At 45.8% G+C, this 15,722-nt stretch overlaps 2 protein-coding genes across 5 annotated transcripts in view; one reads left to right on the top strand and one right to left on the bottom strand.

The window, feature by feature from the left end:
• PDZD2 (PDZ domain containing 2) overlaps positions 1-4,481 on the top strand; it is a 201,808-nt gene extending 197,327 nt beyond the window's left edge. For all 4 annotated transcript variants that reach the window (XM_033085233.2, XM_033085232.2, XM_033085231.2 and 1 more), the window contains one exon: positions 471-4,481. In XM_033085233.2, the coding sequence (XP_032941124.1) occupies positions 471-637 (167 nt within the window). In that variant the 3' untranslated portion in view covers positions 638-4,481. The remainder of the gene's footprint in view (positions 1-470) is intronic.
• A 5,552-nt stretch (positions 4,482-10,033) lies between these two features.
• PMAIP1 (phorbol-12-myristate-13-acetate-induced protein 1) lies at positions 10,034-13,616 on the bottom strand. The gene is made up of 2 exons (XM_033086325.1): positions 13,224-13,616; positions 10,034-12,941 (listed from the first exon to the last, which is right to left on the bottom strand). Exons 1-2 carry the CDS (start codon positions 13,273-13,275, stop codon positions 12,733-12,735), a joined length of 261 nt encoding a protein of 86 aa, XP_032942216.1. The 5' UTR covers positions 13,276-13,616; the 3' UTR covers positions 10,034-12,732.
• Between the last annotated feature and the right edge of the window lie 2,106 nt (positions 13,617-15,722).

Below are 15,722 nucleotides of genomic sequence, written 5' to 3'. Positions count from 1 at the left end.
TGCTTTCATCAGCAGTGAAGGTATGCCTCTCTCTAGAAGGTTTCTGTGAATGATGTTTGCTATGAGTGTTTAATTTGTTCATACCAGGTTTTACAGTCTACTGCATTATGTGCTTATTACCCTATTAAAATTGAGAAAGTACATCCATGCCACATACAAACTTCATGGTTATTTTATCAATCAGGTTTTCTTACAGCTGCAGAGATAACATTCAGCATATTTCATACACTTAGGTTGTTTCCTTCAAAGCCAGACATCTTTTCTGAGAACAAGGCTTTGTCTTCATTAAAATAATCTTTTCTGTGAGATGCAGCTTGGGGTAACTTGCTAGAGCTGAGGTGAACATAAGTGACTTGTATTGAAATTGTTACAGTTGGAAAAAACTGTTTATTTCATCCCAGTGGGAAGCAGACTTTTGTGGGCTGGCTTCTTTTTCTTTTAACACTGACTTTCCCCACTTTTGCTTCTAGGTGGTGCTGCGGAGCAATCTGGAAACATAGAAACTGGAGATGAAATTCTTGCTGTTAGTGGGAAGTCATTAATTGGGCTCATGCATTATGATGCCTGGAATATCATTAAATCTGTGCCAGAGGGGCCTGTTCAATTGCTAATCAGAAAACACAGAACCGCAGTATGATGGAAGCTACGTCTAATCACACTTGCTAAGACAAACCATTTAAAACTGTCTAAAAGCTGTCTTTGTTTATAAAGCCACACAGAAGTGTCTTAATGCTTTACAGAGAGGTGCTAAGAGCCTTGGAGAACCACTGAGCAAGCGCGTGATGAGCTTCAAAAATCTCACCTAATGGTTGGGGATGAAGGAAGCCAAAAGTTAGAGACAATTTTTGTATTATGTGGCAGTTTTATTGAAACTTCAAGACCTCTCCTGGGTTTGATTTAAAGTATTTTGACTGAGATAAATAACACTGTGCCTGTCCCTGATATTTTTAGTATCTGCAGAGTGTTGGTAGTAGAACTTGTGGGTTGCCATCCTGTTGACAAGGGTGGGTTTTAGACTGTACTATATCACTTAGCTGTTATAAGACTTAAGGACACTTCCTTAGGGTCTGGTCCTTTTTTTTGTTGTAATAAGAGAATGTCTGGAACAATCTCACTTTATTCTTCTAAGAGCAGTTTTGCTAAAAGTGCATGACAAAAGAGTATAATTTTGCACAACTTGTATGCCTAAAATACAAGCATTTTATTGCAAAGCTGAAAAATCCTCTTAAAACTAATTAACTAACTCAGCATCCACCACAACTGAATCTACTTCTAGGTGCAACTTTTATGTGAAAGCACTTGGTGTTAATGTGGTAGAAATTTGTAAGAAAATCATGTCCAAATAATAGGTGATTGTCCACCAAGGTGTATACTGAGTTGTTAGTCATTATTAAAATGGGGGCGATAAAAAATTGGGGTCTGAATTTTCAAATTTAGGCTTCTAATGTTAGGCACCTTTAAAAAAATATATATTTTTAAAAGGGGGATAATTTCGAGTGCTGAGCACTTACAGATCCCACAGACTTCAGTGACCGCTAAGAACGTCTGCAAGTTGGGCTGCTTTTATTTGTCTTCAAGAGGTTTAAGGCTGCCCAGCTTGAAAGACTGAAGCTGAAAAGTGGTGATCTTAAAATGGGGATTATAACAGATTAAATCTGAGCTGGCCATATTTGTGGTGGCTTTTAATTGGTCTTCTTTGTTTTCTCCTGTCCAGTATTTATTTTTGCTTGTGTGAGAGTGGGTTGATGATGTGTGTGGATGATGCAAGTACACCCAACTGCGGCAGGATTGGGCTGATACTGAGGGGTCTGAGTGGGGTTTGTGTAGATGGGAAAAACCATGGTATTGGGTACAGCAAAAGAGAAGGGTTGCAATGCCACAGGAGCTTAGTTTGGATTTTCTCACCTCTACTCACATAAGAGGTATCAGTAGTGGGCCATGCTGCTTAATCTGCTGTGCTGGGAGGAGAGTGTGTGGGTGCAAGAGATTAGACTCTGTTATTTCTCTTCCTACATCTGGGATAGCTAAACAACATAAAATACATACAGTAGGAAATGGGCCAGTGTCCTTATCAGCTGAGAACAAGTTGTTTGTTCCACGGTGCTCAGGTTGTTCATCACATTAGGCTGGAGACTTCTTGCAGCCAACATGCCCAGGGTGAAGAGCTCTCGGCCTGGAACCAGTCCAAGTGTGAAGTGCTGGCTCTTTTTTCAGTGAGCCAAGACACTGCGTAGCTGTTACAAAAAGGTCTGGGCTTGTCACTTGGCCCTTCCCCAAGATCATACTGTAGTTCAGTTTATTTACATTTATTCAGCAGTGCTTGAAGCAATTGCTTCCAGGTTAGTGGAGCACTTGCTTGGGTTCATCTCTGTGACAGCTTCATTAGACTGCACCTCATGATAAGCAGAAGAAAATTCAGTTCTGCAAGGCAACCTGTGCAATGTTTGCCTAAAAATGAATAAATAGCTTTCATTCTTTTTCAGATGCATTAGCATGTGAATCCAGGGAGAGATGCAGCTTTTTGTTACAGGAAAGGCAATACTGTACGTAGTCCTACAGCTCCTTTGCCTGCAGGATTTCTGCTGAAACTAATTCAGGTTCAGTGCTGTGAGATGACTGTAGAGTTGGGTCCCCTGTGAACCCAAAGCTCAGCCACTCTGTCGGGACTGGTCTTGGCCTCTGGTCACCTCTGTGGTGGGAGAGGCTTCAGGAGGATGCAGCTCTTAGGGCTGGAGGACCACACAGATTCCAGGCCTGTGATGGGATAGAAGAGGTTACTCCTGCATATTTGCTGAAAAACAGGGAGAAGATAATTCGGTGGTGACAGCTGAATGGTGAGGCCTTGTTCAGGAATGACCAAAATCTGACTGTAATAGAGTGTATAATAGATACATAAAATGCATGTGGAATTTAATGCAGCGTAGTGAATGCATACCTGTATACGTATAATACGTGCAAGTGCAGTACTGACTTTTTGCTACTTTAATGTGGTAAATCACAGTTGTGTTTTAGGAAATGGCATTTTTTTTCAGTCCACAGTCTAGAATTCGGGAGGGTCCATGGCAGGGGGGCATATGTCTCCCTCACTCCTAAACCAGTGTGAGCTCAAAGGTAAAGTCTTCATTTTGTAAATTAAAGTTAATTTGAGGTGTCTTAAGATGATAAGTGGTGGATATTTTCAGATGCTTATTTGCAGGTACTGTTCATTGTGAGTGATTTAGAAGGCTTTTTTTTCAGTAATCAGATACTGTTCAGTATGTTATTTTACATGCACGTAGATAAGTGTTGGCTGAGTAACAGCAAACAGAAATGGGGATTTTTGTGTGTGATTCAGTAGTGGCTATAATTTAAAAGATAGGTTTAATGTTTTAAATCTGATAATAGTTGCTATGGGTAGAAAGATAACATTTCTCTACTAACATTAGAGCAAGAAAAAGAATTGTATTTAACCCTGATTGTTTATGTTCCTGAAAATACCTTTTTTTTCCTTGTGAAAGATTACCATCTTCACTGATGTTGGTATGATTACAGTAGCATTTCCTGACATCTCTCTTGGGGTGACATTCCCTGAAAAAGCTCCAGGATTTGTAGTAGGGGTGTCTGCTTTGTTACAGACAAGGTGGGTAGACCAAGCAGATGTAGTAAACTTTTGGTTACACACCTGGCAAAGTAAATGTTATTTTTCTGAGAGCCTGGTCACACTAAAATGATGGAGGACGTTGCATTAGTTCATCGGTATTCAGTAGGATCACAACTGTTTTTGGCCTTGCTGTTTGCATATCAGTCCCCATGGTGATTCTTCACCCTGCTGGAGTGTTGGCCAAACTCTAGGAGAGCAGAGACTTGGCAGCTGCATCCTAGAAGACCAAAAAATCAAGATGAAATTATGCATTTCTTCACCAGGGAGCTGAAGGCATTCCAGACAAGGGGAGGTTTGCTCCTAGATGGAGAAGATTTAGGGCTTTGGTGCATCCAGGCCTGGGGCAGCTGAAGGTGCACATCATGAATATGAGAGCAGTGAGATGCTGCCATTGCATGTTCTGCAACCTTTTGTACCTGGAATCTCTTTCCAGCTTCTGTAGGGACTGCATCTGTATTGAAAACTCTGAGATTAGGGAGGGAAAAACATTTGATCATTTTCTCATTTAAAAAATAATAATAGAAGGACAGATAAGTATTAAGAAACTGTTAAGTGATTCATATTTCCTAATGATCCTCACTTAAAATTAACCCTGATAAATGTTCTGCAGTGGTTCTTGTCAAATTCTGAAGGAAGTGTTCCCAGATGGGAATGTTTACCTGTTTCTATGTTTAGGTTATGTAAATGTACAAGTGAAAATATTGATGAAGAGTAGACTAGCTCATGAGAAAAATGGGGATCCCACTCTAGGTAGATTTTGTGTGTTAGTCTGATACACTTATTGTATGATACTGTATATTTACACTTTTATTTATATAAATAAAACTTCTTTTAATGAAAACTGTTTAATATGCCTTGTATATTATAAAAAAGTCAGTGCAATAACATGAAATAGATTGTACATTTTTTTTTTATTTCCATCTCTTCTGTGTCAATCTGTATTGCCATAATCTGTTTTGCTTGGGTTTTTTAGTGATTTTGAAAATAAATTGTATCCTTAGTAGTCCTCTAGATATTTAATTCTGCCAGACAGAGTCTGTCTGTCCACAGTTGGAACTGGCATCAGAAGGACAAGGATGTCAGGGAGAGCAAAGACTGTGTAAATCCTGTCCAGGTGTGCATCTAAGCTAGAACTAAAATAGTGCCATCTTGAAAACTGCTATTCAATGTGAAGAGGACTCAGGCATTTGAGAAGTGGTACAAGGTGTTTTATATAACCTGCTTCAATATCTTGTTTTTTCCTGTCTGTGTTCTAGGAAAATGTGGAGTTTTCATCAAAGCAGTAGTCCCTGGACCATGCTGCCTATAAACTGTACCTCCTGCCCAGACCCTGAGCTGTGAGGGAATGGATTATGTGTGTAGAGAATGATTTTATACAGCTAGGCCTAACTTGCTGTGTATGGTTTAAATACCTATGTAATGGTATTTGTTCTACTCTGAGGATAAAATTCTCTTCGAAGCCACAGTGAGCTGGTGAAACAGGCTGGGCTGGAGACTCTCTGTGTATGGAGTGGAGCCAAAGGGGAGCTCATGGTGGGAGGTGGAGAGCACAGCCTCCAAACTGGGGAGGTTTGCATGAAATGGGCCACTCTTGTAGACACAAATCACTTCACAGTCACTGCACAGCAGGCCAAAGCAAGCCTTCCCCATGGAAGGATGAGCCAGCCCAGAAAGCTCTCCTCTCAACCACTCTGATGTGTGGAGTGCCAGAGGTGGCCAAAATCCTGCACTGCCTGGCAGCAAATGGCCACATCATCTGGTCACTGTGGGAAAGGCTGAGCTAAAGGGCCTGGCCAGTTTGAGTGTTTACATCTACACTACAGGCTCCTGTGCATTGCTCTGTTTGCTGCTGGGTTGGGCACTTGCAGCAGCATTCCCGCATGGTACAGGGCAGTCCTGACCTTTCCCTGGTGTACCCATGGCACTCGCCTGCATCTTGTGCCAGCAGTGCTATTTCCTGCTGTGCACAGTCCTGCCCAAAAGGCCCGGTGGGGTTTTGTGCCAGGGGAAGGAAGGCATTTGCTCTTCTATTCCAGTGGTGCAGACGGCATTTCCCTCATCCCCAGGTTTGTGCTCCAGAAGCCACTGCGTTTGTTTTCAGTTTCCTTCTCTGAGTGCCACGCTGCAAGGTGCAAGTGAGCAAGTACCTCAGCACCTCGTGAGGAGGGACAAGTCCACAGCTTCTGCTGACTCATCCTGTGGGAAAGGCCAGTGTGGCTGGCTCCCAGCCTGCCCTCTGGGCACATGGACTCTTTCCTGGGCTGGAGGGGAAGAGGAGGAGTTTTGTGGTATAACAGTTTTCCGTCTGCCTTGGGACCATTTTTTCCCCATCCCTCTCACTTGCACAGAGCCATGATGATGAGGGATACTGCAGAGTCTATGCTGTTGTGCAATGAGACTGTGCAAGGGATTAAACCCAGCAGATTGGGAAGGAGATGGATGGGAAGCTGTGGGATGGTGTATGCAACCCCCTCGAGCTTGGTTCAGCACATCTGTCCCCAGTTGGAGCCTGGCTTCTCCCCCAGGACTGCATGGGGAAAAGGAAGAAGATCTTTTCAGTCATGATTTCCTCTGCCTTTCTGCTCCCTCCTGCTGCAGCAGTGCTGGGCCAGCCTGGCTCGTCTCCTCTCTTTGACTGACTCCCCATATCATCTCCCTGTCTGTCCTGATTTCTCCAACACATGGCCTGAGCTGGGGTCAGCAGGGCTCAAACCTCCGAGCAGCCTAGCTCTTGTAAGATTAGTCTTGAATATCTTTAATTGAAATCTTAATTGGCACAGTCAGTAGCTAAGTAAAGAGGAATACAAAAACAAGAAGACATAATGAACTTACCTGTAAATGGATTAGTACATGTGATTTCGTTTATCCACCAAGACATGTGAAGTACTAGAAAATTTTCACTTCTCTCAGTTGTGAAACTCTTAGGGCATGGGCAAATGAGGAACTCAAAAAGTGATTCTACCTAAAAAGTTCCATTTAATTTATCTTTCTTTTACAGCTTTGCTGCTCTCCTGTTCCGTGTTGGCATCACTGAATGCTATCTGAATTGGATCTGTGATTGTGTTGTGTCTGTTCCTTCATCTCTCTTTCCAGGAATGTACCAAAAGTTCCACTTTACCACACTTGACTGTCCCCAAGCAGGGGTGCTATGAAGGAGAACCCTTGGGGAGAAGATTCCCACAGGCCACCCTGCAGCTGGTGGCTGGCCAGGAGCAGGGCAGGTGGTGGCTGGGTAGGACACACATGAACACAGGGAAATGGTGCCACAGGGCAGGACGTCACCCCAGTGACAAGAGGAAGTAAAACCTTCCCAGACCAGGGCCCTGGGCTGCACTTCCTGGTGTCCATGGCAATGCAGGGTCAGCCACAGAGCCAGCCATGGCTGCACGGGTGGCATGTCCACCCTGCTGCCTCTGTGCTTCCAGTCTGTGGCCCATGCCTTGCCTGATCCTGGGAGATTTTTGGTCCAGCATTTGGGTGTTTGATTTTTTTCCTTTCTGTGCAATACTGGGTTGCGTAACTGCTTTTGCAGCACCTTCTTCTTGCAGCCTCATACCAATAGATGCCTGGGTAGCAAATGATATGCATTGTCTAGGGCTGATTGCTCACCTCTTCTGGTAAATGAGGTGCTTCTTCTTGTCAGGAGCATGGCTGAAATCAGACTGTCTCCATCAGCCTTAGTAAAGCCCATTTTGGGTTCTGTTTATAGGGAAAGCCAGTCATGACTTCCTCTTTCATGTAGCTGTGTTTATTAAAGCACTTGACCCAGCAAAAATTACTTTGTTTTCCTTTTAAAAAGCCCTCAGTTTTAATGATCATATGAAAGAACATTTGATGCAAATAAACATCACTCCCTTAAGAAGGAGTTGCCCTTCCAACCCATAGGGTGTAAAGCTATGACTAGGAGGATATTTTGTGTCAGTCAGAGTATTTTCTCAAGTTAGTCAATATTAAATGCAGAATTTCCTGCCTTTCCACTGATAGTTCCATATGTGCTGGCCTCACCCCTCTGTGTGACTGAATCAGTCTGATACCGTTGCACTAAGCAAACAAGTTACCTGGTGCTGAAATTCCTTGGATTTTTTCCCTCCATACCAAAGCCATTTCCTTGATATGCTATGGTGGTGCTGGGGAATGTCCAGCTAGTCTTGTCAAAAGTTACCTCCCTAATTCCTGATCCCGAGCAGGGCACGCATGACTGTGGCCTCCTGCCTTTGTTGTGGCTTTGTCACATCCCTGTCAGGAGCACAAAGGGGAAGGTGGAAGCAGAATGCTGCCCTTAATTTCTGCCATGCCTCAGTAGGGGACTGTGATCCCAGCTGGGACCCAGGAGGTGAGGGAGGAAGTGCCAGCATCCTACTATTGACCTTATTGAGGGGTTCTGCTGCAAGCAATTTTTTTTCCCTGAGATTTGCAAGTTGGCCTGTTCACTACAAAAAGGTTCCTTGCCCCTTCAAGTGACGACCGTGTCATGGAGGAACTGAGCCTCTGAACCTCATGGTGCTCCCACCATCCTTCCTTGGGGATGAGGGAATGACACCAAAGCCGCTGAAGATGAAATGGCTGAAGATAAAAGGGCTGAAACTCTTTTATTTGTGGTCACTGCCATTTCATGGGATGTCTCCTGCTGCTGAAGGAGTGACACCCACCTCCATGCTTTCAGAGGGCTGGTGAGAATTGCATTGCAAAGAGCCCATGCGTGAGAAGGCAGGGCAGCCTTGGTGTGGCCCGTTCGCTACGCGGGCCAGACAGCATCCTGACGCACTTGGGTGAGGACCCTTGTTTACAGCTGCAACAGCTTTTGGCACTATTGCTCACTGACCGTCCCACCATCAGACAGTCACCTGCTTCAGGGGAAATTCTGCCAGACTGAAAGGCAGCATCCCCAGCCCTTCCTGTCCAGCCTCCTTATGCCTCCATGCATGCACATCATGCCCTCACACCCTCTTAATGGGAGGAAAGTAATTAAATTTAGTCCCATCCAACAGTGTGTACTAAAAATAATGAGAAGCATATGAGACATTGTTTTTCAGTTGATTTATAAAAACATCCCATGAGGGTAAGAGGAAGTATCTCCTTGTCTGGTGCTTTGTTTGGGAAATACCACTTGTGCATCCAGTCTCAGGTATGAAGGCATGAGCTGGCCGAGGGGGCTAGGCTGGTTTTCACCTAGGGGACCACGGTGCAAACACAACCTAGGTCTGTGCTTGTCCAGCCAGGTGCTTTGGTAGATGGAGAGCATTCTAGGGTGGCAACTCTGTCAATTTGCTTCACCAGGTGGGTTTGTTGTGTTTTTTCGTTATCAGATGCTTGTGGGTGAGTCAAGTGAATTCAGATTGCAATGCCATGCCCCAGTGATAGGACTTATTATTCCCCGTGCCCTTTAGGGAGGAGCAGGACAAGCATCATGCTATGTGGGTGACTGGATACTGCTCTGAAGGGCTGGAGAGGGGCCAGACTCCAGTGGGAAGCAGGTGAGAGTCTCTGAATGTTTTCACAAGTCTGATGAATCACACAAGTATGATTTGCTGGTGAAGCTTTGCAGCCCTCTGTGCAGCAGCTATGGCAGCACTTTTCACCAGGCTGATGGGCCTTCTCAGGACCACTTCACAGATGCCTTCCAAAATAACAATCTTCCAGGTTTCTGCTGGTGACTAAGTGGGACAGAACAGGGAGTTACGTCTCTTTGGGGTTTTTTTTCTGGTTAATAGAAACAAGAGCCTTTGACCCAGAAATTCTTAGTACTCCTTCACTGGGAATGTGAGCTCCTTGCCTGTGAAGCTGGGAAAAACAGCACAGTGAGTGAGCAGGGAGCCTGCTACAGTGCTTGGCATCGCAGGAGAGGACCTCAGGCTCTCCTCTGCATGGACGCATCTTTGGGTTCCAGCTTCAGGGAAGAAGAATGTGCTCTGCACAATCCCCCTGCTCTTCCCTTGTGACAAGCAGCATCATTTTCCACTCTCCCCAGACTACAGCTTTGAACTTTGGAGAAAGTAAAACTTTGCCTGACAAAACACTGTATCCCTTTCTGCTGCATCTTAGACAAAACCCTTAACTTGGATGTCTATCCTTTTCAAGGAACACTCCTTCACAAAGTTACAGGTACTTGGTAGAAGTAATGGGCCCCCAATACCACCCAAATATTCTGCAGCCAGTAGTTAACAAAAAATACTAGAACAGGTGTCTCATTTTGAAGTTCAAGGTCATGTTTATGTTTTGTTCCTCTTAAAGGCAGAAGGCAAAGCCTAATCTCCCAAGGCATACCTGCTGGCACTCTGCTCTTGCCCTGGTGCTTTTGCCCTGCTGACATGGAAGCATGGAAGGAATTTGCATAACACAATCATACTTTCACAATCCACAAAAGAAAACCCGAGTTAGAGCAACCTTTGTGACTCATTTTTCTGGTAAACACTTCGTGTTTATTATCTTAGCACGAATTCAAGACACACATGCATGAGGCATACAGCAACACTTCTGGCACACATCCAGAACAGGCCTTAAGGAAAACAAACCCATGTTGATAAAGTCATAAAGCAGATCCTTTGCAGAAGTAACAAAAGAAATCTAGGGTGGGCATCAGCAAGCGCTTGGTCATACATTGGCATTGACCTCTTGTGTCCATGCATTTTTCCTGAGTTCCTGTTGAACGCTACCATTCTTAACAATGCACAGAAACATCTAAAACATTTCAAAAAAAAGCAAGTAGTCTTTGCATAGCTAGGCAGACAAATACTGTGCTAACACTGAACTTGGATATCCCCATGACAATGCATTTATGAATATACTTGTTTTTGGTAAAACTCATATGTGCTACAGCCTGAAGAAGTGGGTGGGCTCAGAAAATCCACACCTCATTTCCTGTTGACTTTGCAAGCAGCATTCATTGAACAGAACAGTTTTATTCACATACTTTTCAGCTACCAATGTGAATGCTAATGCTGAATTCCTCTGAGAGTTCCAGACAGGCGTGGTCATTGTTCAGTGTCCTTGATGAAAATTCCAAGACTCCACCAAGCAGGATATAAAACAGCAACTCTTCTTTTAAAGCTGGAGCTGTCTCGGATGAAGATTTGCCCAGCTGGATACAGTGCCAACCTGGGAGCTGGTGTTCTGCTGGTCTGAAACTCTTTGCATTTACTTTTTAGTACCTAAAATCTGACCTATGTATATGTCAGCAAAATGAACTGCTTTGCAGTGGTAAGATAAATAACAACTATTCTTGAAACATTATGTTCTCCCTGAAAAGCTACTGGCAGGCTTAGAGAGGGAAGGAACCATGCACGTGGCTCAAGACAACAGCAAAGTTGCCTGTAACACCACTGGGATGGCTGGAGTGAAGTCTTCCACGTGGAAAGAAGGCAAAGTCAGTCATCTTCTGCTCAGTGACAGAAGTCAGTGTCAATACACAGCCCCTGCACAGCTGGTTGTGAGAGTGACTGGTGCTTTAGAATTACAATTTTGCAAAGGCAGATTAAGAAGAGATAACAGAAAAATAAATTATAAATACAAACAATAATTCACTACAAAACAGGAGAAGACACAATTTGAATAGACACTAATACCAAAGTGTGGCTACACAGCCTTATAAAACGCAAACATACTTATATACAAGGTTAGTTAAGAGAAGGAACTCTAACCAGTTACCTTAGAGGTAGCTATGAAACAGCTTCAGCCTTTTTCTTGCTATCTTGGACCCATGAAAAACACTGTTTAGGATGGAGCCTGACATTAATTGACTAGCAAAGTTCCTGTTTGCCTTGACAGCGATCAGGATGTTTAATTCAGCTCCTCTGAAGCCAGCCAAAGGTAATATCCCCTCAGTGAGATGGGTCATTCCCTGTGACCCCTCAGTGGCGACGGTGCATCACCATCCACTGGATGTGCTGCAGCAGCTCCACCACTCTGGAACCAAAATGAGGCCATGAAATGAAATGGAAATAAAGCACAAGGGAACAACCTTTGCCTGTAAGTGTAATTAAACATTCAAAAATTTAAGACTACTTTCTTGTATCACTGTAACGCTCAATTCTATCGATATTATTTCTTCAAAGAGAGGTAGATGCTTTCTTTGAATAAATAACATTCTCAGCAAAACTTGAGATTCAACTTTAGAGTCTATTTTTTTACTTATAAAGACATAGCTGAATTGTACTGTTATCCAGAAATTCTTTATAATATTGAAGGAATCATTCCACAATTACCTCAATATCTGTGTTTGTGTAATATATATTCATATACATATCTTATATAATGCCAAAGTGTGCTTCCCTTTCTGAAGCATTATTTATTTCCTTTATCATCAGAAAATATTATGCCCTTTTTGGAGTTTATATAGTAACTTTTTATATTGAATTTTGTCATATTTTGAATATTTTTTCATACTATGTTTTGAGATTAAGCAAACAGCTTTTGGTTAATAGTTCTGTTAAATTCTCATGCACTAGCAGTGCACACATTTATGTCTTACGTATACATACTATATATATAAACTTATACTATATATTTATAATATAGATTAGAACTATGCAACACTGTGTTAATTTATAGAATTACAACTTTTAGACTGCAAAAAAAAAATCCTGTAACAAATAACCTTTCAATAGAGATAGTGGTTGTCTTTAACAAATTTTAATTCCCACCACCAGATCCCTGTCCAGCAGGATCCATACTTCAGAAAGAAGGAGCAGTCAAAAATCCAGCAACTGGCTTTTCCTTTGTGGTATGTGATTCCAAGTTCCAAAACACTGACAATTTTTTTGGCTTCGTCCTGGAGGAGGGCTGAACTCCTCGGTGAAACACAGCTATGGGACATGAGGACCAGGGGGTGACTGGGGAACCCAAGTACCTGAAAGTGTTGTCAAAGTGTTCTCATGGGGAAGGGCAAGTTCAGTCTTGCCCCAAATCTCCCCAGGTCACCAGCTTGCCCCAAGTCACCCCCACACAGTTTAGGGGCTCTGCCCATCGTTATCTTTTTTTCCCACCTGGCATTCATACGCCAGTATTGCTGTAACATCCTTCAGAGAAATCATGTGATAGCCATCCTGCAGCGGCTCCGGACAGCTAAATACAACGCAGCGAGATTTGAGGTCTCTTCATCTCCCGCTGTCTGTGGAGCCTTTTCGTCCAAAACCGCAAAGCCAAGGCCTTCCTCTGCTCCTCTCGCCGTGTCCGCGGGCAGCCGACGTTTCGGGGTTCGGCAAGAACAGCTTGGCGAAGAGGTTGAGGATCCTCTGCCGCAGGTTCCATCTGTCGCCGATGCGGGTCAGCTCCAGGGCGCACTCCGCCGCCGCCGCCTCCCGCCCTGCGGAAACGCGCCTGGTTACCGCTTTAGCGAGTACCGTACTTTTTGCCCGATTTTTTAACTTTTTCCTCATAGTGAAGCACACCCCACCCCGCGCCCTTTCTTGCCCACTCGCTGGGAACAGCAGCTGTATTCCTCTCGCCTGCGCAGGGTGCCCGCAGCCGCCTCGGGCGCTGGCCGCCAGCGCGGTGCTGGAGCCGGGCAGCAGCGCCGGGGCGCAGGGCGGTGTATCCCCGTCCCGTCCCGTCCCGCCCTCCCCCCTTGCCCTTCCCCCTCCGGTACCTGCAGGAGCGGCTGGAGGCGCTGCTTTGCGCAGGGTCCGGCCGGGCAGCATCGCGGCGGCGGGGCGAGGCTCGGAGGGCCACTGAGCGTCCGGGCTCGGTTCGACAGGGAACGGAGCGTCTGGGCTCGGTTCGTCAGGGAACGGAGCGTCTGGGCTCGGTTCGACAGGGAACGGAGCGTCTGGGCTCGGCGGAGCACGGAGAGCTAAGGCTCGGTTCGGGGCACGCAGAGCTCCGGCTCAGTTCGGCTTGACACAGAGAGCCCAGGCTCGGTTGGGGCACGGAGATCCCAGGCTCGGTTCGGGGCACGATACTCCCGTGCCGGTGGCAGCCGCGTTCTGCCGGCGCGGGAGCGCAGCGCGGCGCTTATAGCGCGGCTCCAGTCCAGCGGGGATTTCCCTCCGTGACGTAGCGAAAGGCGCGGGGATCCCGCCCCCCGCGCGCGGCGGGCGGGCAGCGGCGTGCCCGGGCAGAGCGGGCCGGGACAGCGACACCGCCCCCGCTTCCTGCCGGAAAGGGCTGAGGGATGCGGTGCGCGGGGCAGCCAGGTGGAGGGGTTGGGGGTGCGAAGGGAAAAGGGGATGGAGGTGTGGGGTGGGCTTGTGGTGGGTTAGGGGCGATGAACGGGGGGGTTTGGGTTAGGGGGGATGAATGGGGGGGTTTGCATCGTCTGGGCAAGAAGAGGCAGAGCGGCGAGGTGGGCTTGCGCTAGGCAAAGAGAGATGGGAGGGTGGGCTGTGCTTGTGGTGGTGGTCCAGGAAAGGTGGAAAGGGTTGTGGTGATGATGCCGAGGAAGAAAAGGTGGAGGGATGGAGAGTGCTTGGATAAGCAGAAGAAATTGATAGGGTGTGTTAATACCCTAGAATTAGCATAGAATAGTTTGATTTGGAAGGCTTCTTAAAGGTTCTTTAGACCACCCCCCCCTGTATTTTGCTGCTTGTAGCCCCAAAGACAGAAAGATCTTCAACTAGATCAGATTGCTCTAAGCCCCGTCCAATCTGACTTTGGAAAGTGCTTCCTTATAGTTAATCTAATCAATGCACCTCTAGCTGAAATCATTACTCTTTGTCCTGTTGCAAAAGGCCCTTCTAAAATCTCTGTCCCAGTCTTTTTATAGGCCTCCTTCAGGTACTGGAAGGCTGCAGTAAAGAATCGCCAGAGCCTCCTTTTCACCAGGCTGAGAAACCCCAATTCTCTGAACCTTTCCATTCAAAGTGGTGGTGACCTTGACCTCAAACCAGCCATGGGGAAACAAGCTAGCCCATACTCACATACCACTCATAAAAACTTGAGTGCACCCTCCCACTGCTGGATTTTCCCTGTGGCAGTGCAGTGGCTCTGGCTGACACCAGGGCACACTTACCCGTGCCCGCCGTAATTTTAGATGGTGCTCTTTGCAAGGGGCAAGAGCTGAAACAAAGTCACTCTCGTGTATCTCATGTATTGTTGCACAATGTTGGGAGAGCTGCCAGTGATTTGTGGATCACTCATCTGCCTCCTGTCTCCAAGAGAGTTATTTCACGTTGTGACACATGGTATGGACTTTTGCTTTTAGGGGAAAATGAAAACTGCTTGATGTAAAGAAAGCACAGATGGGTCAGACGTAACAAAGAACTGATTTGTGGCTGAAAGTCAGTAAATTACTACCTCTCCCATCAAAGCACAACTTAAGATGTTGCAGTGTAATAGAGACCCACAACCGGATGTTGAGAGGCTGCATTCTATGGCAGAGGAGCCTCTGAAGTCAAGTGTCTAGAAATGCTGGTGACTTTGAAGTTCCATTAGAAGGAGAACCATTTACCAGCTCAGGGCAGATAGTCTTTTCCCTGCTATTTCCCAGAATGATGGCACACTTGAAACATGGCTGATTTCTCTCCCTGTGTAGGAAACCCCAGCCCCCTTGGTGCCCAGCAGGAGGCAGCTGGCACAGTGGTGCTGCAGGGCTGGCATGTGGGAGGGGCAGTGGTGCCAGCTCATGGACAGGGCATTTCTCAGGGTGAGATGCCTAAATGAAAGCTAAAGCTGGATGAGGCTTTTGCAAAACCCTTCCTAAAAAAGTAAACCAGCACTGTCAGCACCACACAGTGCATCCTGCCAGATTGTGTCCTGGTGTCAGAGCAGCTTAGGTTACCCACAGAGAAGTTTCTGATTGAGGGTATATTGCCTTCATCTCTCAGCTGGTGTATAACCTCTGTGGCATGTGGGCTTTTTTCCTTGACCCAATGTGTTTGAGCTGAATTCAACTGAAGGGTTGAATGAACACTCCTGTTAGTAACTCAGCCCTGTTCAGGGAGAGCTGACCTTTGCAAATCATTCATATTACATAAGAAACTGTTTCTTCAAAACAAGTTTTTTGGGTTTTAGGAGGCGGCAAGGCAGGTAAACAGGTCAGGAGGATGATGCGTCACCCCACGTGGAGGAGGTGTGGTGGTCTGCAGCATGTGATGCCTGGGGCTCCATCTCACAGCACAGTCTGACAGCTGCTCCACAAATCATGGAA

Source organism: Catharus ustulatus, chromosome Z, assembly GCF_009819885.2.
Source record: "Catharus ustulatus isolate bCatUst1 chromosome Z, bCatUst1.pri.v2, whole genome shotgun sequence".
Lineage (NCBI taxonomy): Eukaryota > Metazoa > Chordata > Aves > Passeriformes > Turdidae > Catharus > Catharus ustulatus.
The sequence above is the reverse complement of the archived record's forward strand: the minus strand, read 5'-3'. Positions and strand labels throughout refer to the sequence as shown.

Bases quoted from the DNA above. Each gene is read 5' to 3' on its own strand.
- PMAIP1 (XM_033086325.1), bottom strand. From the start codon at position 13,275: ATGCTGCCCGGCCGGACCCTGCGCAAAGCAGCGCCTCCAGCCGCTCCT. The intron at 12,942-13,223 runs GTACCGGAGGGG...GCGTTTCCGCAG, and splicing joins GCCTCCAGCCGCTCCTGCAG to GGCGGGAGGCGGCGGCGGCG.